This window comes from Lontra canadensis, unplaced genomic scaffold (genome assembly GCF_010015895.1).
Source record: "Lontra canadensis isolate GAN:19392208 unplaced genomic scaffold, GSC_riverotter_1.0 scaffold2, whole genome shotgun sequence".
In the NCBI taxonomy this organism is placed as follows: Eukaryota; Metazoa; Chordata; class Mammalia; order Carnivora; family Mustelidae; genus Lontra; species Lontra canadensis.
This window is the reverse complement of record NW_022630996.1, coordinates 35,142,535-35,170,448: the sequence shown is the minus strand read 5'-3', so window position 1 is coordinate 35,170,448 and position 27,914 is coordinate 35,142,535. Positions and strand designations below refer to the sequence as shown.

Genomic DNA, 27,914 nt, shown 5'->3' with positions numbered 1-27,914 from the left:
TAGATACGTATCTATATATACATATATATATAGTGAGATATATATATATATATATATATATCTGTACTTAGGATAATTAAAGGGCCTGAGCAAAGTTGGTAAGAGATGGGGTGGGAAGGAGGAAGAGGGGACCCAAGGACTGACCCTAATGAACAGCTCTGCTAAAGAAGTGGAGAAGGAAGTAAGTTCTGAGACTGTCAACACAGATGATGATAAATGATTCTAAACAGCACGTGGGCTCCCAGAAACCAGGTCCCATCCATTGTCTCTCAACAACTCACACTGATAAAACCCAAATGAATGTTTCTTTCTAACTATTCTGGAGTGTCAAGTATGGCAGAGAAAATTAGTTTAGCTTTATAAGTCAACTACAAACAAATGTACCATACAAATGTCAAGAAAGACTGATCCTGAGATGTGGTGTCTCCAAGAAGTCAAGTGAATGAATGAAGAAGGGTGAGCTTAGAAGCATTCTCACTGGTCACCATTAGCAATGACAAGTCCAATTCCAAAACAGCAATCTACTTCTAGACATAGGGAGTCAGTCATATCTCTCCCTAGCCCAAACTTCATCCCTCCTTAGGTTCAGTGCACAGGTTTCTAAATAGCACAAAATACTCCTCTATGATATGCATTCTCTCACTTTTGTGAAGTCACATACCTCCTCTTGTTTCTGTCTTCAGGTTGTGCTGCTCTATGCTTCTACCTATGTGCTGGTGTCCCTCAGCATAGACAGATACCATGCCATCGTCTACCCCATGAAGTTCCTGCAAGGAGGTAAGTTGGCTTAACCAAGGTCTATCCTGTAAGAAATCATCCTTGGGTGAGGGTAGGATTGTTTCCACTAATATTATCCTCCTAAATAATGGTTTTCTTATTCCCACTCTCTTCTTTTCTACTTTCTTTCCACTTCATGGGTCTGATGGTCCAAAAAGATGTAGAATTAGAAGCAGAATGCCTAGGAAAAGTGGATACTATTTGGATACTATGTATCTACTATGTAGATAGTACCAACAACAAGCACTTTGTCTTCCATACTTCCAAACCATTGAGATAATTGGAAAGATGTTTTTAATTGACACTATTACTGGAAACTAGTAAAATTCTCCTTGATCCAGTGATAGTGCGGAAGCCCCAGAAGAAGAAAACAGATGGGTCAGAGGGAAGGTTTAAACCACACAACTCACAATACCCACAGACAACACTACAGTAATATGGGTGAAGTGTTAAGAGTGCTTCCTAAATAGATCGTGTAAGGGCCAAAGCAAGAAGGATTCAAGGAAACCAGTAGGGTGATTTCTGGAGAACAAGGAGGAGGGTTCATCACTGCATGTTTACTTTCCCTCTGTCGTCCCCCTTCCCAGTGGGGCAACAGAGATAGGGGGCTCTTCCTCCTAGTAATGGAGATGCTGGATTTGAAGAGACAGGGTGGGGTCCTAGGAATAGATGACTCCTTGGAGGGATGGTTGGTACCTAGTCGCAAGACTAATTGTCCATTACTCTGCCCATGGGCAGAGCCCAATTTCCTCCAGGACCCCTGAAAGCAAGTAAGAACCCAATGTTGAATGACCTGTGCCACACTCTCCCAGGAAGCCTGTAAAAACTTATAAAATGAAGAACTAATATGAAATCTTGACTACAGAGATGAGGTACAATCAAATATCATACAAAATGAGACAAAAACCAAACTGTGGAAAATAGATAATAGTTCAGAATACCATTCTGAGGCATTTACAACTAAGAAAGTAAAATTAGCAGAACAAGCAGAACTTTACAATAAGTAGAATTAATGTCATCAGATACTATTGAATATTTCAGAGAATACTGGCACAGATCCTTTGAATGATAAGTTAAGAACATCTAGTTAAAACAAAATGTGCAGCCCTTTGACCTTGAAGTTCTACTTCTCGGTATCTTCTCTGGACAAACACTCACATGCATGCCTGTATGTACATGTGTTGTTTATTGTAGCTTTGCTTAGAACAGCAGGAATTCCTTCAGTGGAGGAATGTAGATGTTTCAGTAGCTTAGATTTATTGATTGCATACCAGCTGCATTCATGATTATATAAGTTCTTTAATTCTTACAATGTCTCTATGTGATAGGTCCCATTATTATCTGAATCCTACAGTTTGGACAATTATAATTTAGAGAGTTAAAGTAACTTGCCCAAATCACACAGCTGGTAGGTGCAGGGCAAGACTTGAACCCAAGATGGCTTGGGTGTAATTCAGGTATTTTGACTACCGCATATCCTGCTTCTCAATGAGGAAGTGGGATAGCCACAGACAGTAAAAAAAGAAAAAGTAATAAACAAATGCTTGCAAGGGCACACACCAACTAGTCCTCACTCCTGGCAATGGGATTTCAACTATCCATAGGGACCACAGGGACTTATGTAAAAGAAGGTCGACTGATGTGTTGTGCACAATTAAAACTAGTTTAAAAATAGAATTTACACCTGTTTTTTGTAGGCTTTTCTTAAGGTTGGTTGTGTGTGTGTGTGTGTGTGTGTGTGTGTGTGTATGTGTAAAGTATGTGACCAGCACCAAGCTTTCTGGGCACTTTCATTGCCTCAGTGATTGTGATAAAGGAGGAAGCAGGGAGTGGGATGAAGGGAAATGGGAGAGACACTTCATGATCTAAACGAAGGTTTGATATACTTATTCATTCACCTATTTATTTATGCCCAGCAAGCCCCAGGAAGGATTGAGTGGGGGCATACAAAAAACACATACACCAGGGTATTTCAAGGTACAAAAATATGAGTATTAGGGAAATTAAGTATAAGGAAATATGAGGGGTGTCCTGAGACATTTGCTGGAGGTGGAGGCTTAGGGAATCCATAGCCAGAAGGGAAACATTACTCATCTCACAATACTCATCGGGTTTAAAAAAAAAAAAATCAACTCTTTAGCTCATGGCAAATACGACTAGTTCTAGGAGACACTGCAATATTATGAACAGTGTCCTAAATTACAGAAGAAGCAGCAATGAATATTATAGTGTTCTTTTAAAGATGTAAAGCAATTTATTTCCTTACTACAAAATTAATAGAGGTTTGGTGGAGGGCTCTTGGAAAATAATCATCATCAATAGCTTTGGGTAAAGATGAAAACTTAGAAATAGACATTACCCATTTTCCCTTCCTCTCTGGCCAATCCCACTGAAGTCACAGAGGAAATAGAAATAAAGGGGATGTACAGCTGGGAGGGAGCCAAGGAAAGAAGGCTTCAAATAACAGAACCTCATGGAATTCCCAGCACACAGGGAGCTGATGAAAAATGGATGCCACACCTGCCCAGAAAGACTGCATGGCGATGTAGGAGTTTTGGGGTGATGTGGTAGGTGAGAACAGGGAACCCTGTTGGGCTCACTTGGTATTACTTGGTGTTATAGCTCCTCAGAATTTAAGGGCAGCATTGAGGGGCTGGGCTAAGGGTTCATGTGATTGAACAAAGAGGGGGCAGCTGAAAGAGATTCCCCACTGGGCAGCACAGCTTCTTACCCAGAACTGAGCAGGCAGAAGCCACAGGGTGTCCCTCACGGCTGAGCAGACACCAGGTGATGGCGACTAAACCAATGGAAGAAGAGGGGAAGGGGAGGCCTTCCCCTTGTTCTTACTGGTCTTGTTCACTGCTTTTTACTAAAGTGGTGGTTTCCTCAGCCAGGAACTCCAGAGAAACTGACATTTTAAGCCTCTTTAGGTTAAATAAATATAAGAACAATTAGGAAATCATCTATTCATAATGAAGAGAAATACATAGTTCAAGATAGTAAAGCATTATATAAAACTTTGATAATTTAAGAAATATGATACTGAAATCAGAATAACGTACATAAGGCATATGGAATATGCCTTATGTACGTTAGAAAAGAATGAGTTAGTCTGTATACGGCATTAGTATAGTTGTCTAGCTATTTAAAAAATATTAGACTGCCATCTGTCACAGTGAATTACAAAGTAAATGCCAGTTGGATGGAAAAAGTAAAAATTTTAAACTTGAAAGGGTACGGGTAAAACTTTTTATTTTTGGTGAGGGAAAGATCTTTCTGGGAATAACACCAAAAGCAGAAACAATAAGGGGAATAAATGTAGTTTAAACTATATCAAAACTTTAAAACTCTTCATACAAATAATAAACATTGTATGCATACCTAAGCAGAATGACAAATAGAAAATATTTGTATACAACAGGCAAAGGGATAATATCCTTCTAAAGAACTCTGGCAAAGAAATAAGAACATACCAATTGAAAAAGCAGATAAAGGACATGAACAAATTATTAAGAAACAAAAAAAATGGACGATATATAGAAATGTTCCTTTTGACCACTAACTGAAGAACTGCAAGATTAGACACTTGGATATGAAATCTTATCAATGAGATAACAAGAGTAAGAGGAAGAACCTCTCAGTGTTGGGAGAGTATAAAGAAATAGGGATGTCTGTACACTTCCGATGGGAGCCATAAGTTGTGGATACTTTTAGAAGAAATTGAATAATATTTGCCAAAATCTGTTTCTCAGAGTTCATCCTAAGGCAACAGCACCATAAAGAGAATACACATAAATTGTTTGCAATAAAATAATTGGAAACAATTTAAATAATAATAGGTTATCAATAAAATTGGAGTTTAGTATAGTGATGGGAAAAAAATTTATATCGGTGCTTTTCAAATTACACTTCACACACTGGCCCTGGAGGACTCATTTTGTAGACCTGCTCCAGAACAGGTCTGGAAGCTTCTGGCTGTCACACAGCCTCACCCTGAGCCACCCAGGCATCCTGCACTGGGCTTGAGATAAAATTATATTTGATGAAAGGCTTTTATTGCCTGAAGAAGTCGGAATGCCATTTGTATAGATGCAGACATGAAAAGACGTCATAAAAATTTTTGACAAAAACTTTCTTGACATGAAGATATGGTCATAAAAATTTTTTTCTGAGAAAAAAGTCAGGTTGAAAACCAGCATGTACATTATGTTCACATTTTTATATGTGTAATCTACATATTACATATGAACCCATTTTCAAAATTTGGGCTGGCTATTTCCGGTACTTTCCACCAGGGACTTTTTTTGCCTTCTTTTTGTTGATATTTCCTTGCTGGTATTTCTGTAATTATCATGGGTAGCTTTTATTATTAAAAACAAAGAAGGTCTATGGGATGCATGAAAGAGAGGACTAAGACAAAATTACAGAATTAGGGGGAAGGGAGTCAAGATGGCAGAGGAGTAGCAGACTGAGATGACATCAGGTTGCAGGAGTTCAGCTAGATAGTTATCAAACCATTTGAACAAACCCAACAGGAGATCAAAGAGAAGAAGAGCAGCAATTCTAAAAACAGGAAATCGACCACTTTCTGAAAGGTAGGACATGCGGAGAAGTGAATCCAAAGCAAAGGGATGATAGACCGTGGGGCGAGGGGCAGGCTCCCGGAAAGCAGTCAAACAACAGAGCACAAAATTCAAACTTTTAAAAGTCTGCTCCACTGAGGGACAATTCTCCAGAGGCTAAGCAGGGGTGGAGCCCTCGCTGGGACAGTGTGGTCTCAGGTCCTGCGGGGTCACAGAAGGTTCAGGGGTGTCTGAGTGTAGCAGAGCTCGCAGGTATCAGAGCGGGGAAGCCAACTACAGAGACGGAGCCAAAGAGTGCGTTCTCAGCTCGGGATTACCCTAAACTGTGATCTGTGGCATAGTCAGGCCACTGCTATTTGAGCAGGGACACCACAAGTGGCAGATCTAGGCAGATTCACCTTCCTTCCCTGGAGGCACGAATCTGCTGGGTTTGGAGACTCCAAATGGGGCTGTGTGTCAGAGACAGAAATACTCAGTAATAGGCCGGGTGAGCTCCGAACATGGCCGGAGACCAGGGAGACAGTAGTGATTGACCGCTTTTCTCCAAGGGTGCACTGAGGTGTGGGACCCGGAGCTCTGGGCTCTTCCGTACGGGAGACTGGGAGGCCGCCATTTTCATTCCCGTCCTTCAAAGCTCTACAGAAAGCATTCAGGGAACAAAAACTCCCGAGAATGAACCCAAGCAGATTATTTAGCCTGGTCCCTGGCAAGGGCGATGCAATTCCACCTCGGGCAAAGACATTTGAGAACCACTACAACAGGCCTCTCCCCCAGAAGATCAGCAAGAACATCCAGCCAAGACCAAGCTCACTGATCAAAGGGAACAGCGGAATTCAGAGGAGGGGAAAGCAAAGCATGAAATTCATGTCTATCTCCCCATGATTCTTTAGTCTTGCAAAGTTAATTAAATTTTTTTTAATTTTATTTTTTCTTATTCTAATTTTTTAATTTTTCCTATTTCCTCTTTTAACATTTTTTAACTAGTTTACTTAATAATACCTTTCTAAAAATATCTTTTAAAACCTTCATTATTATACTCATATTTATCCTTCATTGTATCTGACTTTATTTTTTGTATACATACAGGGTTTTTTCCTCCTAAAAAATTTTTGAGATACAATTTCTTCTAATAGATCAAAATATGTCCTAAATCTAGCACAGGGCTTTGTTCTATTCTCCACCCTGAGCAAATTCTCTCCACTTTCTTTTCTTTCTTTTTCCAACCAACTTATCAATTCCTTTTTTTAGAATTTTTTAAAAATTTTCATCCTTAGTCATATCCCATCCCTTCCTCATGTTTACCCTTATTTTTGTATAAGTTTTTCTTTCTTTAAAAAATTTTGGGAAATTTTTTACAAAATACACCTCAAATCAAGTGGGTGGCTCTGTTCTATTCACCAGTCTAATATATATATATATTTTTTTTTTTAATTTTTAAAAAATTTTTTTAAACTTCTTTTTACTCCCTTTCTTCTCCCCCCAATTTGGGGTCTCTTCTGATTTGTTTAGTGTACATTTTTCTGGGGTCTTTGCCACCCTTTTAGTATTTTATTCTCCGTTCATATATTCTCATCTGGATAAAATGACAAGGTGGAAAAACTCACCACCAAAAAAAAAAATAAAGAACAAGAGGCAGTACCAAAGGCTAGGGACCTATGGACATTGGTAATATGTCAGATCTAGAGTTCAGAATGACAATTCTCAAGGTGCTAGCTGGGCTTGAAAAAGGCATGGAAGATATTAGAGAAACCCTGTAGGGAGAAATAAAAGCCCTTTCTGGAGAAATAAAAGAACTAAAATCTTAACCAAGCTGAAATTGAAAAAAACTATTAATGAGGTGCAATCAAAAATGGAGGCTCTTACTGCTAGGATAAATGAGGCAGAGGAGAGAATTAGTGATATAGAAGATGAAATGATGGAGAATAAAGAAGCTGGGCAAAAGAGAGACAAACAACTACTGGATCACGAGGGGAGAATTTGAGAGATAAATGATACCATAAGATGAAACAGTATTAGAATAATTGGGATTCCAGAAGGAGAAGAAAGAGAGAGGAGGGCAAAAGGTATATTGGAGAGAATTATTGTAGAGAATTTCCCTAATATGGTGAAGGGAACAAACATCAAAATCCAGGACGCACAGAGAACCCCCCTCAAAATCAATAAAAATAGGTCCACACCCGTCATCTAACAGTGAAACTTACAAGTCTTAGTGACAAAGAGAAAATCCTGAAAGCAGCCTGGGACAAGAAGTCTGTAACATACAGTCGTAAAAATGTTAGATTGGCAGCAGACTTATCCACAGAGACCTGGCAGGCCAGAAAGAACTGTCATGATCTATTCAGAGCACTAAATGAGAAAAACATGCAGCCGAGAATACTATATCCAGCTAGGTTATCATTGAAAATAGAAGGAGATATTAAAAGCTTCCAGGACAAACAAAAACTGAAAGAATTTGTAAACACCAAACCAGCCCTACAGGAAATATTGAAAGGGGTCCTCTAAGTAAAGAGACAGCCTGAAAGTAGTAGACCGGAAAGGAACAGAGACAACATACAGTAAGTCACCTTATAGGCAATACAATGGCACTAAATTCATATCTTTTAATACTTACCCTGAATGTAAATGGGCTAAATGCCCCAATCAAAAGACACAGGGTATCAGAATGGATAAAAAAACAAAACCCATCTATATGCTGTCTACAAGAAACTCACTTTAGACCCAAAGACACCTCCAGATTTAAAGTGAGGGGGTGGAAAACAATTTACCATGCTAATGGACATCAGAAGAAAGTAGGAGTGGCAATCCTTATATCAGATCAATTAGATTTTAAGCCAAAGACTATAATAAGAGATGAGGAAGGACACTATATCATACTCAAAGGATCTGTCCAACAAGAAGATCTAACAATTGTAAATATCTATGCCCCTAACGTGGGAGCAGCCAACTATTAAACCAATTAATAACAAAATCAAAGAAACACATCAACAACAATACAATAATAGTAGGGGACTTTAACACCCCCCTCAATGAAATGGACAGATCATCCAAGCAAAAGATCAACAAGGAAATAAAGGCCTTAAATGACACACTGGACCAGATGGACATCACAGATATATTCAGAACATTCCATCCCAAAGCCACAGAATACACATTCTTCTCTAGTGCACATGGAACATTCTCCAGAATAGATCACATCCTGGGTCACAAATCAGGTCTCAACCAGTACCAAAAGATTGGGATCATTCCCTGCATATTTTCAGAACACAATGCTCTGAAGCTAGAACTCAATCACAAGAGGAAAGTTGGAAAGAACCCAAATACATGGAGGCTAAAGAGCATCCTACTAAAGAATGAATGGGTCAGTCAGGAAATTAAAGAAGAATTGAAAAAAATCATGGAAATAAATGATAATGAAAATGTAACAGTTCAAAATCTGTGGGACACAGCAAAGGCAGTCCTGAGAGGAAAATATATAGCAATACAAGCCTTTCTCAAGGAACAAGAAAGGTCTCAAGTACACAACTTAACCCTATACCTAAAAGAGCTGGAGAAAGAACAGTAAAGGAAGCTTAAACCCAGCAGGAGAAGAGAAATAAGAAAGATCAGAGCAGAAATCAATGAAATAGAAACCAAAAGAACAGTAGAACAAATCAACAAAACTAGGAGCTAGTTCCTTGAAAGAATTAATAAGATTGATAAACCCTTGGCCAGGCTTATCAAAAAGAAAAGAGAAAGGACCAAATAAATGAAACCATGAATGAAAGAGGAGAGATCACAAGCAACACCAAAGAAATACAATTATAAGAACATATTATGAGCAACTATATACCAATAAATTTGACAATCTGGAAGAAATGGATGCATTCCCAGAGACATATAAACTACCACAACTGAACCAGGAAGAAATAGAAAGCCTGAACAGACCCATAACCAGTAAGGAGATTGAAACAGTCATCAAAAATCTCCAAACAAACAAAAGCCCAGGGCCAGACGGCTTCCCAGGGGAATTCTACCAAACATTTAAAGAAGAACTAATTCCTATTCTCCTGAAACTGTTCCAAAAAATAGAAATGGAAGGAAAACTTCCAAACTCATTTTATGAGGCCAGCATCACCTTGATCCCAAAACCAGACAAGGATCCCATCAAAAAAGAGAACTACAGACCAATATCCTTGATGAACACGGATGCAAAAATTCTCACCAAAATACTAGCCAATAGGATTCAACAGTACATTAAAAGGATTATTCACCACGACCAAGTGGGATTTATTCCAGGGCTGCAAGGTTGGTTCAATATCTTCAAATCAATCAATGTGATACAACACATTAATAAAAGAAAGAACAAGAACCATATGATACTCTCAATAGATGCTGAAAAAGCATTTGACAAAGTACAGCATCCTTTTTTGATCAAAACTCTTCACAATGTAGGGATAGAGGGTACACACCTCAATATCATTAAAACCATCTATGAAAAACCCACAGTGAATATCATTCTCAATGGAGAAAAAACTGAGAGCTTTTCCACTAAGGTCAGGAACACGGCAGGGATGTCCATTATTACCACTGCTATTCAACATAGCACTAGAAGTCCTAGCCTCAGCAATCAGACAACAAAAAGAAATTAAAGGCATCCAAATCAGCAAAGAAGAAGTCAAACTATCACTCTTTGCAGATGATATGATACTTTATGTGGAAAACCCAAAAGACTCCACTCCAAATCTCCTAGAACTCAAACAGGAATTCAGTAAAGTGTCAGGTTATAAAATCAATGCACAGAAATCAGCTGCATTTCTATACACCAACAACGAGACAGAAGAAAGAGAAATTAAAGAGTCAATCCCATTTACAATTGCACCCAAAACCATAAGATACCTAGGAATAAACCTAACCAAAGAGGCAAAGAATCTGTACTCAGAAAACTATAAAGTACTCATGAAAGAAATTGAGGAAGACACAAAGAAATGGAAAAATGTTCCATGGATGCACCTGAGACTGGGGGTTTCCCAGGACAGCCCAGCACCAGTATGAGAGAAGTCATTCCAAGCATCTGCCCTGAGTGCACTTTGGGGAAACATTTTTTTGTATCTTGGTAGGATTAATGCTAAAGCACAATTTCATAATCTTTTATTCTGATTCTTTCCATGCCCATCCCTCTCAAAAGTGAATGCATTGTTAACCCATCCAGTGGAATCTGAATGGGGCCCAGGACTTGCAGATCACCCTTAAAAGTTCAGGCTCTAGGACCTACAGAAGGAGACATAATGTGAATTGTTACCAGTGAAAGAAGGATACCATGCAGGCGCGGTTATGAATGCTGCCAAGATCTGTAGAAACCTGGCTGGCATCACATCCCTGTGGTCAAGAGGAAAAATCCTCCCTTGCTCGTTGAAGGCCAGACAGCTCTGTGTTTGTTTCCTCAGCAAATTCCCGCTGCTCCTCTTCCAGCCAAAGCTTTTCTGTTCCTTTGGGAAACAACTCCCTTATATCCTCAACCACATCACAGTAGTTTCCCTCTACCTCCTGCCTCGTGAGATCCCTGGTTCTCCTAACATCTCCAAAGTGGATGCTTCTCAGCTTGCCTTCTGAGCCCTTCAAGTCCTAAAGGTTGTATAGACATTTTCCTACTTCCCTGGACCACTTCCAACCCTTCCATTATTTCCCATGCACTGATCTATTCCTTTGATGCTCGTGCTATTAAACTAGATTACCTTCTACCCTGTTCCCTCTCTGTCTGACCACATGGCCATGCCCCTCACCCACCAAAGATGTGATCACTGTTCTCAGTCTCTCATACTGTCCCCATCTTGGATGTCTTTGATATCTACATGGAGAAACCATCCAACTTCTTTCCTTTGAGCAGAAAAGCAAGCCAAGATCCTCATCGTGATTGCCTGGAGCCTTTCTTTCCTTTTCTCCATTCCCACCCTGATCATATTTGGGAAAAGGAAACTCTCTAATGGCGAAGTGCAGTGCTGGGCACTATGGCCAGATGACTCCTACTGGACCCCGTACATGACCATCATGGCCTTCCTGGTTTACTTCATCCCCCTGGCAATTATCAGGTAAGAGACCTGCAGGCCAGACCCCCATGGAGGCTTTCCTGGTTCACCAACTCCTGCTTTTCTCTCCCCGACAAGGCCCGTCATTGGTCCTAGTGTCCTTGAGGGAAGTGGCCAGACTACAAGATTTCATCTAAACTTAATATGTGTTAAGCCCAACTTCTCCAAAGTAGTGTAAGGAGGGGAGAACATATTTTCTGAGTATGTGTTATGGAACAGACATAGCTAACAGTTACCCCATATGGGATTCCATCCCATAGCTAACATAGATCCCAACTCAATGAAATAATTACATTTAGTCCCCATTTTATGTATGGTAAAACTCAGGTTCAGAGAGGTTAAGTAACCTGCCCAACATCACACAGGATTTAAAGAGGTTTTTCTGAGTTTATACCCTATTCTTTCTCTTATTTCATGTAGTCTTTCAAATATAAGGCACAGTACCAATTTCAGAGATCTTACATTGTCATTGAAAAGATAGGTAAACCTTAAGCAAAACTGAGCAAAAAAAAAAAAAACTGGCAAGGAATACTTCTTGGAATAGACTATTGAAGGAGAGAAGAATTCAGATAGGAGAAGGGAAAGGTGGGAGGGAAGCAGGTTTCCTGGTAACTGGGGGTCCGAGTTAAGTGTGATGACAGGGAAAGGACAGGCAGGCATGTCAGTGGGAGAGGGAAGAAGTTGGCAAAAAGCTCCTTCTGGTGGGGTGAGATTCAATTATAAAGGGCCTTAACAACCAAGCCATAGGATGCTCCCTCTGTCCCACAGACAATGATGGCCACAGATGGTCTTTCAGCAGAGAAGACCACAACTTCCTGGAGAGTCAGGGTGTTGCTTGTCATGCGGCAGGATCACCTCTGACAGCATGACTCTGCCTGGGTGAGGTCGGGGATTGAGGGAGATACTGGCATGTTGAGGGTTTGCTTGGCCAGGCTGATCCTACACCAAGCTGGCCACGGTGTACCCCATAACTTGTCCTGAATGAAGGAACTAGCCTTTGGTTTCAGATCATATAAATACTGCTGTGATAAAAATCTTTGTACTTAAATTCATTCATGAGTCTCTGATTATTCCTTCAGAACTCATTCTACTGGAATTGCTAGATCAAAGATGATGCTCATTTTAAAACTTTCAATGCGTATTCATAAATTGCCCTACAGAAAAGGTGTATTCCTGCCAACAGCAAAAAAAAAAAAAAAAAAAAAAGAGCTCTGAGTTTTCTTCCCCTGACCCAATGGAAGATGCTATCGTTTATGAAATCTTCATCCAACATAGAGGTTTCAAAAAAATATCATTGTTTTCATATGCATTTCTTTGATGAAGTGTTAAGTGTATGAAATATGTTTCGAGTTTTTTCTGATATTATGGGACTCCTGCCTTCTTGCTCTTTGTTCATCTTTAGTTGCATAAAATACCATAGCTGGAAGAATGTGATCCATCACATAGGCCAGCCCCTGAATTTTTCACAAAAGTCGGCCTAAGGCTAAAAAGAACAAAATGACTTGCTCTCCATCAGAGGTTGAGCTGGGCAGGGGAGGGATCCCATAGCCAGTGCAGCAACCTTGCTGAGACTGGAGATTGTCAGTCATCTCTGCTGACTTGACAAACTGACACCTACATGATTTCCATGTACTGCTTCCTCTCCACTGATTTGAATTTGGGAGGAATCTTGGAGGAAAGATGAAGGTTATTTAGACAAGCAGTCAAAGTTAAGTCATAGCATCGTTGAAAGTGGCACGTGGAGGAGGAAGGTGGCTCATCGCAGGGGTAAGCATCTGGGGGGAAGCACCTCCTGCTGCCCGTCACAGGCAACTGACGCATCGATTTCAGTACAGTGTTTGTCCTTGTTCTCTCCTGATTGATTTCCCATCAGCTCATGAAATCAGTCCAAACACCTGCTCAGGCGGGTGGATACAGTGTGTCCACCCCAGGGTTCCCAATGCGCTGTCTGGCCAGATCTGTCACGTGGCTCTTTCCCTATCCATAATCTTTCCCCATCAATTCAAGCTGCTCCTTCCCATCAGGACCTCTCAGACCTGCCTACAGCCTGACTTGTGTGTTCTTGTAGTGCCCTTAGAAAAAGCCAAGTACAATACGACGATGAAAGGGATGATTTCAAAAGCAAGTTGCACTCAGCTTTCAACAAAGCACAGCCTCCTTAAATCCTGCCCTGTGCTCCTTGCTCCTAGCTGTGGTAGAATGACGAAGATTCAGAGTGACCTTCCGCAACCTCGAGCTTCCCTGAAGCGTTTCCTATCTGCTCAGTCATGACCTTTAGTCCTCTGTGGTCAGGCTCCTCTTGCAGAAGAAAGAGCTTCTGTCTGGGGAATATGGCACCCTCCAGCCCTCTCAGCTCCTCCTCCTTCTTGACCCAAGACCAGGCCCACATGGAATCTTGTGAAGAATTTGTTTTCCAGCTAGCTCCTGGGATAACTTGCTACAATTTTATATCTCTCAGAGTTAAAGTTCATCTTTTTTTTTTTTCTTTCTTAACCACATTTTGGACCCTTGAGCTCGATCCTGTTGCTTACAGTTCTTTTGGGTAAAGTTAAACTCTTAATTCCAAGCTTAAGTAGGCAAAGGAAACAACTCAAATTAGGTGTCTATTCACTTTCTTAACCATGCCTAATGCTTCGTTTTCCTTCAGGCAGGATACACACCTACGTATATATATATATATACATATACTTACATATATACATATATATATGTATATATATATACACACACATACATATGTATATCCTTACCAAATTGATAAGCAAAAAGTACATATAAAGTTGTTTTAAATTTTTATTACAGATAAGGTTGAAAAACTTTTAAATGTACATTATCATTTTAGTTTTTTAGATAAATTGCATATTCATATTCTTTTACCCATTTTTCTCAATTTTATTTTCTCTCTTCTTTATTTTTAAAGATACTCTATATATAATAAACTTTTCCTGTTTTTATATGTTGAGGCAATCCCCTAGTTCATCACTTGCCTTTTTGTTTTGAATATGGCTTTATTTTGCTTTCTTTCTTTTTTTTTTTTTTTGCTTTCAGTTAATAAGACTGGCATAAATGTAAAAAGGGGAGACAGCATGAATATCAAAAATTAGAAATGAAAAAGTCAAATTCTTTAAGAAGTCAAAAGAACCATAGGAAAGCGTTATGCAAAACTTTATACAAATGCATGTGGAAATATGAAGGAAATGTATAAGGCTTCTCTGTTATACACAGACCTTTCATGTTGAAATGTATTCACACCAACTCATGTTTTTCTTTACATATTGCCTCCCATTTCTTTCTTAGGAAATTGTCCCTTGCACATGCTTATTTCTACTTTGATTTAACTTTTTTTTTAAAGATTTTTATTTTTATTTATTTGACAGACAGAGATCACAAGTAGGCCCAGAGGCAGGCAGAGAGAGAGAGGAGAAAGCAGACTCCCTGCTGAGCAGAGAGCCCAATGCGGGGCTCTATCCCAGGACCCTGGGATCATGACCTGAGCCAAAGGCAGAGGCTTTAACCCACTGAGCCACCCAGGTGCCCCGTTGATTTAACTTTTTAATGATTTATTATTTTATTTTTTTAAAGATTTTATTTATTTGACAGATAGAGATCACAGGTAGGCAGAGAGGCAGGCAGAGAGAGAGAGGAGGAGGAAGCAGGCTCCCTGATGAGCAGAGAGCCCGACACGGGGCTCAATCCCAGGACCCTGGGATCATGACCTGAGCCGAAGGCAGAGTCTTTAACCCACTGAGCCACCCAGGTGCCCCAATGATTTATTATTTTAGTTACTAGAAAATAATTTCAGTGTTGACAATACATTAAAAATGTCACTTTAAAAAAAAGACTTATTTATTTTAGAAGGAGAGCATGAGCAGGAGGAGTAAAGGGAGAGGGAGAGAAAATCCCAAGCAGACTCCACGCCCCTAAAAATTTTACTTTAAAAAAATTTGATTTGGGGCAGTGGGTGGCCCAGTTGGTAAGCGTCCCACTCTTGGTCTGGCTCAGGTCATGATCTCAGGGTCCTGGGATCGAGTCCCACAATGGCTCTGCACTCAGTGTTGCTTGGGATTCTCTTTCCCTCTCCCTCTACTCCACTCATTCATGCTCTCTCTTGCTCCCTCTCAAATAAATAAATCTTTAAAAAAAATTTGATTTGATTTGCCAAGTCCCCAGTACCATTTCCTTTTGATGTTATATATGAATTAGAGATTTAACTTTAATTTGCTTTTTTAAGGCCAGGTCCTTTGTCCCAACACCATTTACTGAATACTGAATAACCTATCTTTTCGACATAGTATGCAGTGGCAATTCTATCATATGTATATTTATATTTTAAACACTCTCATTGTTTCTGAACTTGTCAGTCTCTTCATTGCACTTTTATTTTCTCTTTTCTCTCTCTTGAGTGGTAGTCTTTAGACAATCGCTTTTTTCTTTTTTTACATGTTACAAACATGCCCCTAGTTTGTCACTCGCTTCTTCATTTTGAATACAGTTTTATTTTCAGTTAATAGGTATTGCCATCATGAAGAAAGCAGAGGATGCACAAGTAACTAAGCTGGGGGCTTTTCTGCCACCAATACCATATTGTTTTAATTATTGTAGCTTTATATACATTTAATGTCTGATAAGACAGATGTTTTCTCTTTCTCAAAGGTCCCTGGCTCTTTTCAGGGAGCTACTGATGCTCTCTCCTTCACCCACTACTGCAGCCATAACAAACAGGGACGCCCCTCACTCTTCACCCCTCTACCATTATGCACATCGTTCCTTACGCCTGAACACTCCTCCACACCCACCCTGCCTTGCGGCTCTGTTTCTGGAAACCCAGGTCACATTCCTCACATCTTATTCCACATACCAACTCCACGCAGAGTGGCCACTGCAGGTCCCAGGCCAAGTAGTGCCTTGGGTGTTCACCCATAACCTCCAAACTCCGCTCGTCCCTGCCGCCATGAAGACTTTGTGGTAGTGTCACCCCTGCTGGCTTGTGCGGATGTATCTCTTGAGTTCAGAACTTTGTCTCTTAATTTCTGGATTCCAAATCCAGTACCTAATGCTCACTCTATAAATGTGGGAGTAAATGTACAATGCAGGCCTGACCGATAACGGGAACCAATCCCAGGACAGAGGTACCATGACACTCTGATACGCACACACCTGAGATGGAAATTTCTAGCTATTTAGTACCTAGGTCAGTTTCTGGCAGATGGTAGATCCTCCATATATATGAAAGGGAAGAAGGAAGCGAGAAAGGGAAAAAGGGAGAGAGGATGAAAGAAAGGGAGGGAAGGAGAGAGGAAGGAAGAGTTGCATTATCTGGGGCAAACTCTCATGAGAGCTGTGTATGAATAAAGACTTAGCTCTTCTGTCATTAATTAAATCAGGCTCCCAGCACTTGAAACCATAGTGACTGACAATAAAGGTAATACATTGTTTTTCTGGGTCAACACAACTCCCATTATTTCAAAATTTACTTGACATAACTGTCTAACTGTTGCTGGGTAGGTTATTAGCCCTGGTGTAATTGCTTTACTTTAGCAGTGGTTATTTTCTTGTAACTTAATTGATTTCTCATTCTTCTATCATTTTTATCTCTGTGACATAAAGAAAGAGGCATAAAAGATCCATGGCCAACAATTGCAAAGGAATAAGTGGGAAAAAAGCGCATTTGTCATGGAGCGTTGATTCGTGTTACATGGGGAAAAAAAAATCCATTTATTTTGCTTGGAGAATGGAGATCAGACCATGGGTCTGCTAAGGTTGGTATAGCCCAGTAGAGTTTAAGGCCATGACCCGTGAAAGGCCCCACGAGTCTGGCCAGCACTGTCCCTGGGCATGAGGTCCAAGGTCAAGGAGAATGACCCATCATAGTATTAAAGGAAGTGACATACCATATGGTGTTGCCTGAAGGGTGGCAAGAGTTACCTTTTGAAAAGCCATTCTCACTAATTTGCTAGGTTAGGGTAGACATTTGTAATTGGATTTCCAGTATCCATTCCACAATAAGGCACTCATGGCAGCCCTTGCCCTCAGTATGTGAATGGTTTGGGAATGGCCACGTGACCAATTCAAGCCAATGAGATGTGAGGGAATGTCTTCTGAAGAGTTTTTGGAAAAGATTTCCCCATTCTTAGGAAACAAATCCAGGAGAGGACATCATCTTCTGGATACTGCTTCTGGATACAGGTGTCCAGGATTGACAGCTGGAACTGCTGCAGTTGACTCAGGGAGACACCTGCACTGAAAAGAAAAAAGAAAAGGCAGATTTCTGAAGCTCATCTTTGGCCCTTTGAAGTTGCAACTATGGGAGATAAGAAATATTCCAATTGTTTAGAACAATTTGAGTCGGGAGTTTTCTGTAAGTTGCTATAAAAAGTATCCTAACTGATACCCAACAGTCCAAACTTGCTGTTTCCAGACATCAGTAAATTCATCTGAACTACCGAAGTCATCAGAATGAACTCTTCTAGGACCATTAGGAAATCTCAGTTATTTCAGTGGTACCAAGTGAGTTAGCCAAGGCATCCCTTTGACTTTCTCTGTCTGGGAGCCCATTAAACATGGTGCCAATGGACTGTATATATCAGAACTCTCATGTATTTTTTTAGTTTCTTAAGTATCAAGCTGTTTTTACAAGTTAGTTTTGCCTTCATGTCTCCCAAAACCCAACTACATACAGAGATACTGTTGAGTCCCTGACATTTTGCCTTTTGCCATATATTCATTATTTCTAGAAATACCTGTAGGGCACCCACCTTCTGGGAGACCCTGGACCTGGTAAGGGGGATACAGAAATGACTAGACACACATGCTGTCTGAATTTAAGAATATTCCTGTATAACAGAGAAGACAGCCAATTAAGGAAGGAGTTACAACACTGTGATGAGTGGTAGTAGAGTAAATAGAGAGCCCTAGGGTATATCCACAGCAGGGCTGCTAACCTGGTCTAGGAATCAAAGAAAGCATTCAGAAAATAACTAGAACCATATATATCATATGTAACCCAACACAGCCCCCAGAGGAACTTGTGCACCCTCCTAAACAAGGTTGTTAACAGGGGCGCCTGGGTGGCTCAGTGGGTTAAAGCCTCTGCCTTTGTCTCAGTTCATGATCTCAGGGTCCTGGGATTGAGCTGCTCAGCGGGGAGCCTGCTCCACCCCCCCCTCCTGCCTGCCTCTCTGTCTGTCAAATAAATAAATTAAATATTAAAAAAAAAAAAACACAAGGTTGTTAACAAGTTGGTTAACAGCCCTTGAAGTCAGAGGACCCATCCTCTAGCTGTGCGAACTCAGACAAATCACTGAATCTCTCAAAACTGAAGTCTGACCCCCAGAACAAGTCAGGGTCCCTAATATATACTCCTGTTTCACCCTACATTTTATCTTCATAGCGTTTTTGCCTCTTTATAAGCATATATTACTGTGTCCTCATTTTATTATTGCCTATTGCCACAAATGTGTTTTGTATTGCCACATTGTAACGTGAGCTCTGCGAGGGCTAGGACTCTGTATTTTCTACCACAGTATCCACAATAACTCAACAGGTGCCTGGAACAAATGAGTCCTCAAGTACCTAAAATGAAATGAATTAATTAATGAGAGAGACATTTTTTACTAGCAAGTACCCTTAATGCCCCTGCTAGGAGAAGAGAAAAAAGGGTCTTGTTCAGTGAAACACCAACTCCCCCTACTTGTCTTCCCTATGCTTGACCTCTAAGGAGACCTTCAGGGCATAACTGGACACAATCCTTGGACTCCAAATGGGAAGCAGAGATGGAGCCTTAGGTCCCCTCTGGCTCTGAATGTCTACGGCTCCAAGACTGTAACCCATGAAGTCCCCAGACTTGTGCTGAATCCTGCAGGGGTGGGGCATTTACAGTCTGAGGGGAATACTGTCTGTTGTGTCTCACAGGAAGGGCAAAGGTTTTGTTCTCTTCTCTAGATGCTTCTTACACATAATCCAGAATCAGGACTAAGGAACCAGGTTCAAGCATCCTCCTAAGGCAGTCCTACAAGGTCTTTCTCTGGCTTGGGCTGTCATGCAACCCCCATCACGAGCTGCCTCTACAAAGGAAATGAGAGAAAATGGGTCTGTGTCTACAAAGTGTCCCATAAAATCAAGAACTCAGGCAGCCAGTTACAGATAAGGGATACTTTCTTCAATCTGGATGATGTTTCAGTATCCAGATTTGTCAGAAACTTGAAGAAACCTGCACTTGTTGGGAGAGTGGAAATAGATTGAAGACATGTAAGAAGTTAAACCAAAACAGTAGAGATGTTTCTGGTTTTGAGAATCTGTTTTGAGCTCTGTTTCGGAGAATGGGCTATGGATAGATCTGCTGATCTTTAGGACATGACCATCATAGACAAGACTCTACGTAAACCATGGTAGATCAGCATGGAGGCCCTAAGGAAGAGAGCCAGTTATCATTGAGGAACAGGGACAGCTCAGAAAGGTTTCATAGCTAAGTGATATATGGAGAATGGGCTTAAAAATGCATTTCAGCAAGAAAGCAAAGCAAACACAGAGAGAAGGCACTGGAACTCAGATTTACCCAAAGTCAACTGCATATGAAGCATGGAGTTGGGGTCAGTTTTGTCAGCTCACTCCTGCTGGGCACTCCTGTTGCTGATATGGAGAAAGGTCATTGAGAGACAGTGGGGTGGAGGGAAGAAGGATGATGATGGTAAAGGTGAGGAAGACAGAGGGAGATTGCGGGAGGCTTTGGATGCCCTGTTTAAGAGCCTGGATGTCATCTTGTAGGTGGGGCAGTTTTAAACGAGAGAATGACTCTGGGTCCTAGAGCGCCACCTTCAGGGCGGCGCGGGCATTCAAGATGGTAGCTGCGCAGAGGCGTTAGAAGATCACAATAATCAGGCAAGAGGTCATAAGGGGTGCTTGTTTCAGGAGCGCACATACTGAAATTGGAATGATACAGAAATTAGTCTGTCCCCGTATGAAGATGCCATGAGCGTTCATGAAGCCTTCCTGAATACTTTTAATGGGTACAGAGCTTCAGTTGGGGAAGATGAAAAATTCTGGAAATGGATAGTGGGGACTGTTATACAACAGTGTGAATGTACTTCATGCTGCCAAACCATGCAGTTAAAAGTGGTTAAAATGGTAAATTTTGTTATGTTTACTTTACCACAATAAAAATAAAACGTAAAAATATTTGGGAAAAAAAAAGAGGTTGTAAGGATCTAGACTGATGCTGAGGAGCACGAATGGAGAAGAAGGAACAAATCATGGAGACATGGAGACATTTTGAAGGGACAGACCACAGAACTTGCTGATGAAAGGAACAACGAAGAAGAAGGAGACGAATATAATTCAGAGATTTCTCTGATGCATAACCTCTCTGCTTTGAGCAATGGCCGGATTTGGGTCATAAAGGGACACCCTACTAATTAGGAGTTGCTTTCCACTTGCCTAAAGGGTCCTTAGGAGATGAGGCAGAGATGACTTAGGCCCAAACCCCTAACACATAAGACCTTCCTCAATTTTCCATTGTGTATATGGCTCATGGCCAATAAATATTTGAATTGTTGATCGATTTAGCGCTGGGGTTGCAACTGTAATACATAATTAATGTTCCGTGGTGGTTGTAACCTCTCCTTGTATTTCATTTACGTGGGGAAAAAGTTTCTCTGCTATAACAAATGTCCAACTTAAGGTAAAGAATAGACTCACAAGTAATTTTTCCTCATTTCTTCTATAATGTAGACACGCAAATTCCAGAAAAATCCCTGGGCAGGTATATGAGAAGGACTGGAGATGTTCCAAAAAGGCTCCAGGCACACCTGGAGCACTCAGAGGGGTTCACTAAGCAAGAATGGGAGAAACAAAAAGGAGCAGAAGGCTTTTAACACAGTCGTTAATTAAGTTATATTCTAAAGATCATTAAAAACAATAGCACCTTGTCAGCCACTGCAGACCAGAGTTCTGATTTTATTTTAACCAGTAAATCTCAGGAGAGAAATGTGTGCCATTCTAAAGTAAAGCAATGCTTTGTCCCAAAGTTTTTAGTTGAGGTTCTTAACATATTGGAAGCATCAAACAACTGATCAAAGGGAACAAAAGATACAAAATTTCCTGATGCTTTTGAGTCATTAATACTTTGTTTTCCTGTTAGGCATAAATTATTTCATGCTACAGTAGGTGTGATCGTATGTGAAAAATGGGGAAGAAAGAGGGGAAAGAAAACGACATTTATTGAGTCTCTGCTAATTTCCAAGTGCTGTGCTTGGCATTTTCAATGTTGTCACATTCGATCCGTCCCCAAAAAAGTGTTTGTGTTATTAACTCCATTTTAGTGTCAACAGAGTCCCAGTGCCTTAGTCTGTTCAGGCTTCTGTAACAAAATATTACAGATTGGGTGGTTTGTAAACAACAGAACTTCAGTTTTTGCAGTGCTAGAGGCTGGAAGTCCAAGAACAGGGCGCCTGCATGGTCAGAGTCTGGTGACAGCTCTCTTCTGAGCATCAGACTTCTCCTGGGTCCTCACATGGTAGAGGAGGCTAGGGAGCTCTGTGGGGTGTCTTTTATAAGAGCACTAACCCCATTCATCAGGGCTGTATCACGACCTAATCACCCATAGGTTCCACCTCCTACTACTATCACCATGGTCATTAACATTTCAACATGTAAACTTAGGGGTGGAGACACAGCAAACATTCAACCTGTATCAGTCAGTAGATTGCTTATCTATTGCTGGGTAACAAATTATCCTGAAGCCATGACTTAAAACAACATATGTTTATTATCTCCAGTGTTGTGTGTCAGGAGTCAGACATGGCTTAATGGGGCATGGCTCACCTCCGCTGAAGCAAGGCAACCATCAAGGTGTCTGCCAGGGCTGGGCTATCACCAGAGGCTCGACGGGGAAGGGTCTTCTTTCAGGCTCCCGTGGGTTCTTGGCAGAATTAATTTTCTGGGGCTGTAGGACTCATGGCAGCAACAGAGAGAGGCACTAGCAAGACAAGCATAAATCTTACATGATCCCAGACATTTATCACCTTCAGCCCAATGCATGGATTAGAAGCAAGTCACAGTTCCCACAGTTAAAGGAAGGGGATCTCACAAAGGCATGCATACCAGAGGCAGGAGTCATGGGGCCACATTAAAGAGAGTCTAAGGTCAAGGTTATACAAGCAGCAATTAGTAGAGCTAGATACAAATACAAATCTTTCTGATCCCAAACCCTGAGTTTGGATTCTAATCTCAGCTCTACCTCTAACCATCTGAGTTATCTTGGAGAAACCATTTCACTTCACCATGTTCTACCCTCTTCAGTTAAAAAAAAAAAAAAAGTGGTAGCTGTGACATGCAGGGATTCTATAATCAGCCAGGATAGGAACCAGGCATGGTTTAGAACAACCTCCCTCCTTACCTCACACTCAGAGAACTGGAGTGGTCTTTCTGTGTCCTGACAGTAGGAACCCACCAGCCATGTTAATATTACCTCTGGTCCTTTCCACAGTGTCATCTATGCCATTGTGATCCGAACCATTTGGATGAAAAACAAAGTCCATGAGACAGTGATCTCCAACTGCGCAGGTAAGTGTCTAACTGGCATTACCTGGCTCTTAAATAATTTTCCTTCTTCAGTGGTTTTTGTCTAGCAAATAAGAGCTCAGGCTTTGCCTGAATTCAGCCAGCCTGCACTCTTCCATCAGGACCCAACCAGCTGATCAGACCCAACAAAGCCTCTCCTGGTAGGGGCTGTCCCCTCCATGTGGCCTCCCTGAAGACTCAAGAAGGAAGAGGAGACTTTGGGTGCCAGGATCCAAAGGTCACCCTGGTTTCTTAGGCCTGGCAAAGAGAACACCATGGAGGACACTGGGGTATACAGAGGTCTGTCCAAGGAGCACACATTCAGTGATGCATGGGCATAGACATATCTACTTGACTTGAATTTACAGATGGAGAAAATGGCTGTCCATCCACAGAACAATCCTGGACCCTAAGCCAGGCAAAGCATGGTCAATGCTTTCCCAACACACCATCTCACCCCAGAATGAGCACAAGAACACCCACTATAGCCCTTCCCCAAATTCTGCATCAGTAAACTTTAGTGCAGAGCCCCTCCCACACTGCGGGCGCTGGGACCTGGAGGCTTACCCTGCCACCCAGTCCAATGCTGCCGCACCTGCTGGAGACCAACCCGGAGAGAACACAGTGACCCACATGCCGGAAACAGAGGGCTGAAGACTCCTGGCTTTCTATTTATTAAATGCCACTAGTTATCTGCTCAGACTCCCCACCTCCTCCTGTTCCTGGTATCCACATGCACAAATGCACCCTTTCACAGTCTCTCACATGCACACTTACACACTTATGCATACACATATACACATATACACACATACCCGCATGTCCTCACAGGAGGACAGCAGGCTATAATGCGGATGCCCGGAGTACAAAAGGGCTGGTTTCTGTTCCAGGTGTGCCACCGAGAGCTGGGCCACCTTGCAAAGTCATTTAACCTCTCTGGCCTTCACGAGGTTAAAATAAGGAGAAAGCCTAAATGGTCTTGACACCCTCCTCTTTTCAAACTGTGAGCAAACACCTTTACCGGATCAAGACCTTGCTCATTTTCCTCCCTCTCAAAGCTACTTCTCCCAGTGTGATGGAGGGAAAGTCTTAAGGATTCCCAAGCGGGCACTAATCATCTGTGTCCCTTCTCTAGGTAAATTGGGAGAGACGTGTAAGGCTGGGTGTTCTTATCTGAATTCAGTTCAGTTCTGCTGTGTCCGCCACATGTCAGCAGCAGTACCAGGCCTGGGGACGCCAAATGAATCCATAGCACGCTTTCAGACTAGAGGAAGCCTCTAGGCCCCCATGTGGGGTCTCAGCTCTGGCTGCCCCAGAGCACTGCCTGGGGAGATTCTCAAATGCACCAAATGCCAGGAGACCGCTGCCTGAGAGGTTCTGATTCACTCTGCTTGGAGTGAGGTCTGGCATCGTTACTTTGGAAAAGCTCTTTGGATGATTTTTTTTTTTAAGATTTTATTTATTTATTTGACAGACAGAGATCACAAGTAGGCAGAGATGCAGGCAGGCAGAGAGAGAGAGAGAGGGAAGCAGGCTCCCTGCTGAGCAGAGAGCCTGATGCGGGGCTCGATCCCAGGACCCTGAGATCATGACCTGAGCCAAAGGCAGAGGCTTTAACCCACTGAGCCACCCAGGCGCCCTTCTTTGGATGATTTTAGTGTGCACCCAGGTTTGGCAACCTCTCCTCCAGCGGGAGGCACAGTTAGAGGCTGCTGACTCCCACCATGATTGACAAGAGCAACCCCGAGGTGTGTGCAGGCTGCTTGGAAATGTGCCACCCATGAAACACCTATCATTCAACTTGTGACCCTTTCTGGTCTCCATGCAGGTCCTCCACACAGACTCCCTCTCTCCAGTCTAGTCTTGCACCCTGGTTTTTTCTAGAAGAACAAGAGCAAGCAGAAAGAATGAACACAAATGCATTCATTTTATTCATCGTCAGTGGCTCTGGCTAAAAGTCAGCATATTTGTCTGAAAAAAAAAAATGGAGGAAGACATCCTTCCTCTATCAGGCATGAAATAGATACATTAAATACTATAATTGTTGAAATAGGGTATCTCTATCAAAGAATTACAAGAAGAGGAGAATAGAACAGAAACTCTAAAGGAAACCTTGGGAATTTAGGGGAGGATAAAGTATTTCGAATTGATAGCGTAGTAGAGATCATTCAGTAATTAGTGTCGTTGAGACAGTGTATTTGGAAATAAATAGAGCTATAGTCCTACCTCATGTGCCACAAGGAAATAAACTTTTTTTAATGATTTAAATGAAAGAGAGAGAAAGGAAAGAAAACATAAGAATCATTGTTTATAATCAGGAAAAAATGGGAAAAGTTCTGCCTGTACCTGTAATGAGGGATCGAGTTTAATTATATAGACAAGGAAATGCGACAGCTGTAAAAAGTATTATGTAGTATACTCATTGCAATAAAAAGATGTTTATTATGTATTAGACTAAGAAGGAGAAAGTTGAATGATATCACTTTTATAAATATATGAATATATGATAAGTATTAGAATATGCATGTGCATATACAGAAGATAGCACGCTGGATAGATAGATGAATAGATAGATAGATATAGAGATATATCTTAAACTGATAAATCCCTAAACATTCAAAACCTATATTCTCAGGGAATGGATAATGACCAAGATAAGATGTGTCCTGATACATAGGTAGGATCTAGAAGCTACAAGCAATAAGGAAGTTCCCAGAGGTTGATATAACAGATAACAAAAAATGCCTCTGCCTGCCCACAGATATCTCCCTTCTGAGCTTTCTGTGATGCCTGAAATTCAAACCAATGGAATCAGTCCTTTTTCACTAAGGTACTGTCTCTAGGAGAGCCTAGGAGCAGTGCATTTGTAACCTGGATTGAGTAATGTGCACTATACAAGCATATACTGATTAAACTGTTACTTAGACTACATGACCCTGATTTGATGGTGGACAGATCAAGTGTGGTTGGACCAGCGGGTTTGGGAAGGTCCAGAGCATTGGGTGTGAAGGGGAAAAACGTAAAAAGGGGGCGTCTTCGTCTGTTCATGCTGACATAACAAAGTGCCATAGACTGAGTGGCTTCAACAACAGAAATTTATTTTATCGCAGTTCTAGAGGCTGGGAAGTCTAACATCAAGGTGCTGGTTGATTCTATTCCTGGTGAGAGTGCTGTTCTTGGCTTGTAGGTGGCTGCCCCTTCCCTCTTGTTGTGTCTTCATATAGGGGTGAGGGGAGATTGAGAGAGAAAGAGCACAGGCTCTGATGTCTCTTCTTATAAGGGCACTAATCCCATCATGAGGGCTCCATGCCCATGACCTCATCTAACTCTGATCACCTCCCACAGGTCCCATCTCTAAAGACCATCACATTGGGGATTAGGGCTTCAGCATATGCATTCGGGGAGAACACAAACCCATAGTCCATACAGAGGCAGAATCAGGGGAGAAAAAAAAGACCCTGAAGAAATAATTGAAGTCCAACCAAATGAGAACAGACAAACGTTGTTTATCCAGAGCTCACAAAAGAGGCATTGCAAGGGAGTCAGGCACCATGCCTTCTGTTTTGGCAGAGACTCAAAAGCAAGCAAAGGAGTGGAAAGGCTTTATAGTGGAAAAAGGGAAGAATTCAGATGTGCCCTGGCTGGTGGCTGTTGGCATGGGAAGCTGCAGGCAGGCCAGGTAGAAGCATGGAATCCCATGTGGTTGGTGAAGGGTATATACTTGGCTAGCTCTGGTTGGGTTTAAGTTGAAAGTGGAGACAAAAACTAAAGAAGCTGTCAGTCATTAACTGAGTGTTGACCATTTGGGGTAGATTGTTATGGGTCTTACTGGACAGGGGGAGAGAGATACAGGTCAGACTGGTTATACGTTTGACCTATACATGGTAGCTTGGCCTTCTGGTCTGGTCACTATAGGTAATGGGTTGGGAATTCCCTGGCCTGGTGGCTGCAGAGTGTGGGTCAGGGGTTCTGTTTCTATATATGGTCCGGCCATGATGCATTTGTTTACGTGGTCTATCAACACAAGCTGACAAGACAGAGGAACAGACAGAGCACCTCCTGTCAGCCACTTCACTAAGTTCTTTCCATACTACATTTTCTTGAATCTGTGCATGACGCTGCAAGGCGCATTATTAATCTCTCTCTTACAAATGGAGGACAGCCCATACAATTGACCAGAAAGCCTATGTTTTCTCCCCAGTATCAGGCTGCCTCTCAGAAGGAAGGACACTGCAGAAGGGGAGGTGGTACATGGCTGGGGAAAAAAAAAAAAAAAGGAGTTCCAAGTGAAAAAAAATTTTTTTTTTAGTTAAAAAACCCAAACCCTGGCTTTTTGGCGTGGCTTCTCTTCCACCCCACTCCCTCCAGAGTTTAGCCTTCAGATTGCTATTCAGATCCCAGCCCCTGAAGTGTTTTGATTTGAAGTCTTTAAAATCTAAAAGGTGGCCACTTCTGGTCAAGGGCCCGATTTTATCTCGGTAGGCTAAGGTCTTCCTGTACTTACAGATTTAAATCAGCTTGGTTTAAACCCCTGTCCTATGCTTCTTTCCAGTTCCAGGAGGTTGGTATGTCCTGAGCTCCCTCCTGCCCAGAGCTGTCACATTCACCTACCTGCCACAAAGCGCTCTTCTGTTCCCTCTGCTCCTGGCCCAGCAAGCATGGGATCCACATCAGTTTCTTTGAGTTTATCACCCCCAAGAGTAAATAGAGCAAATGTTGCTGTAGGTTTGAGGGGATGAACGTTTTCCACTTCCTATCAGCTGCCCCCCACTCTTTTCTAGCAGGCTTTTCACCACTGTGGTTGGGCTCTGTCTGTCTCCAGAGTCCCCCATATCTCCCTGCTACTAGATTTCCTAGTCCCTAAACTACTGGCTTAGCCCTGTCCTCCAGTCTCTGAAATAGTTCAAAGCCACATAGAGAGCAGTTTTCCTGCTGG

At 41.7% G+C, this 27,914-nt stretch overlaps 1 protein-coding gene across 1 annotated transcript in view; it reads left to right on the top strand.

Moving 5' to 3' along the window:
* Positions 1–27,914, top strand: part of NPSR1 (neuropeptide S receptor 1) — a 154,176-nt gene that overhangs the window by 111,584 nt on the left and 14,678 nt on the right. The window contains 3 exon segments of the mRNA XM_032876278.1: positions 684–777; positions 11,224–11,425; positions 22,905–22,981. Coding sequence (XP_032732169.1) covers positions 684–777; positions 11,224–11,425; positions 22,905–22,981 — 373 coding nt within the window.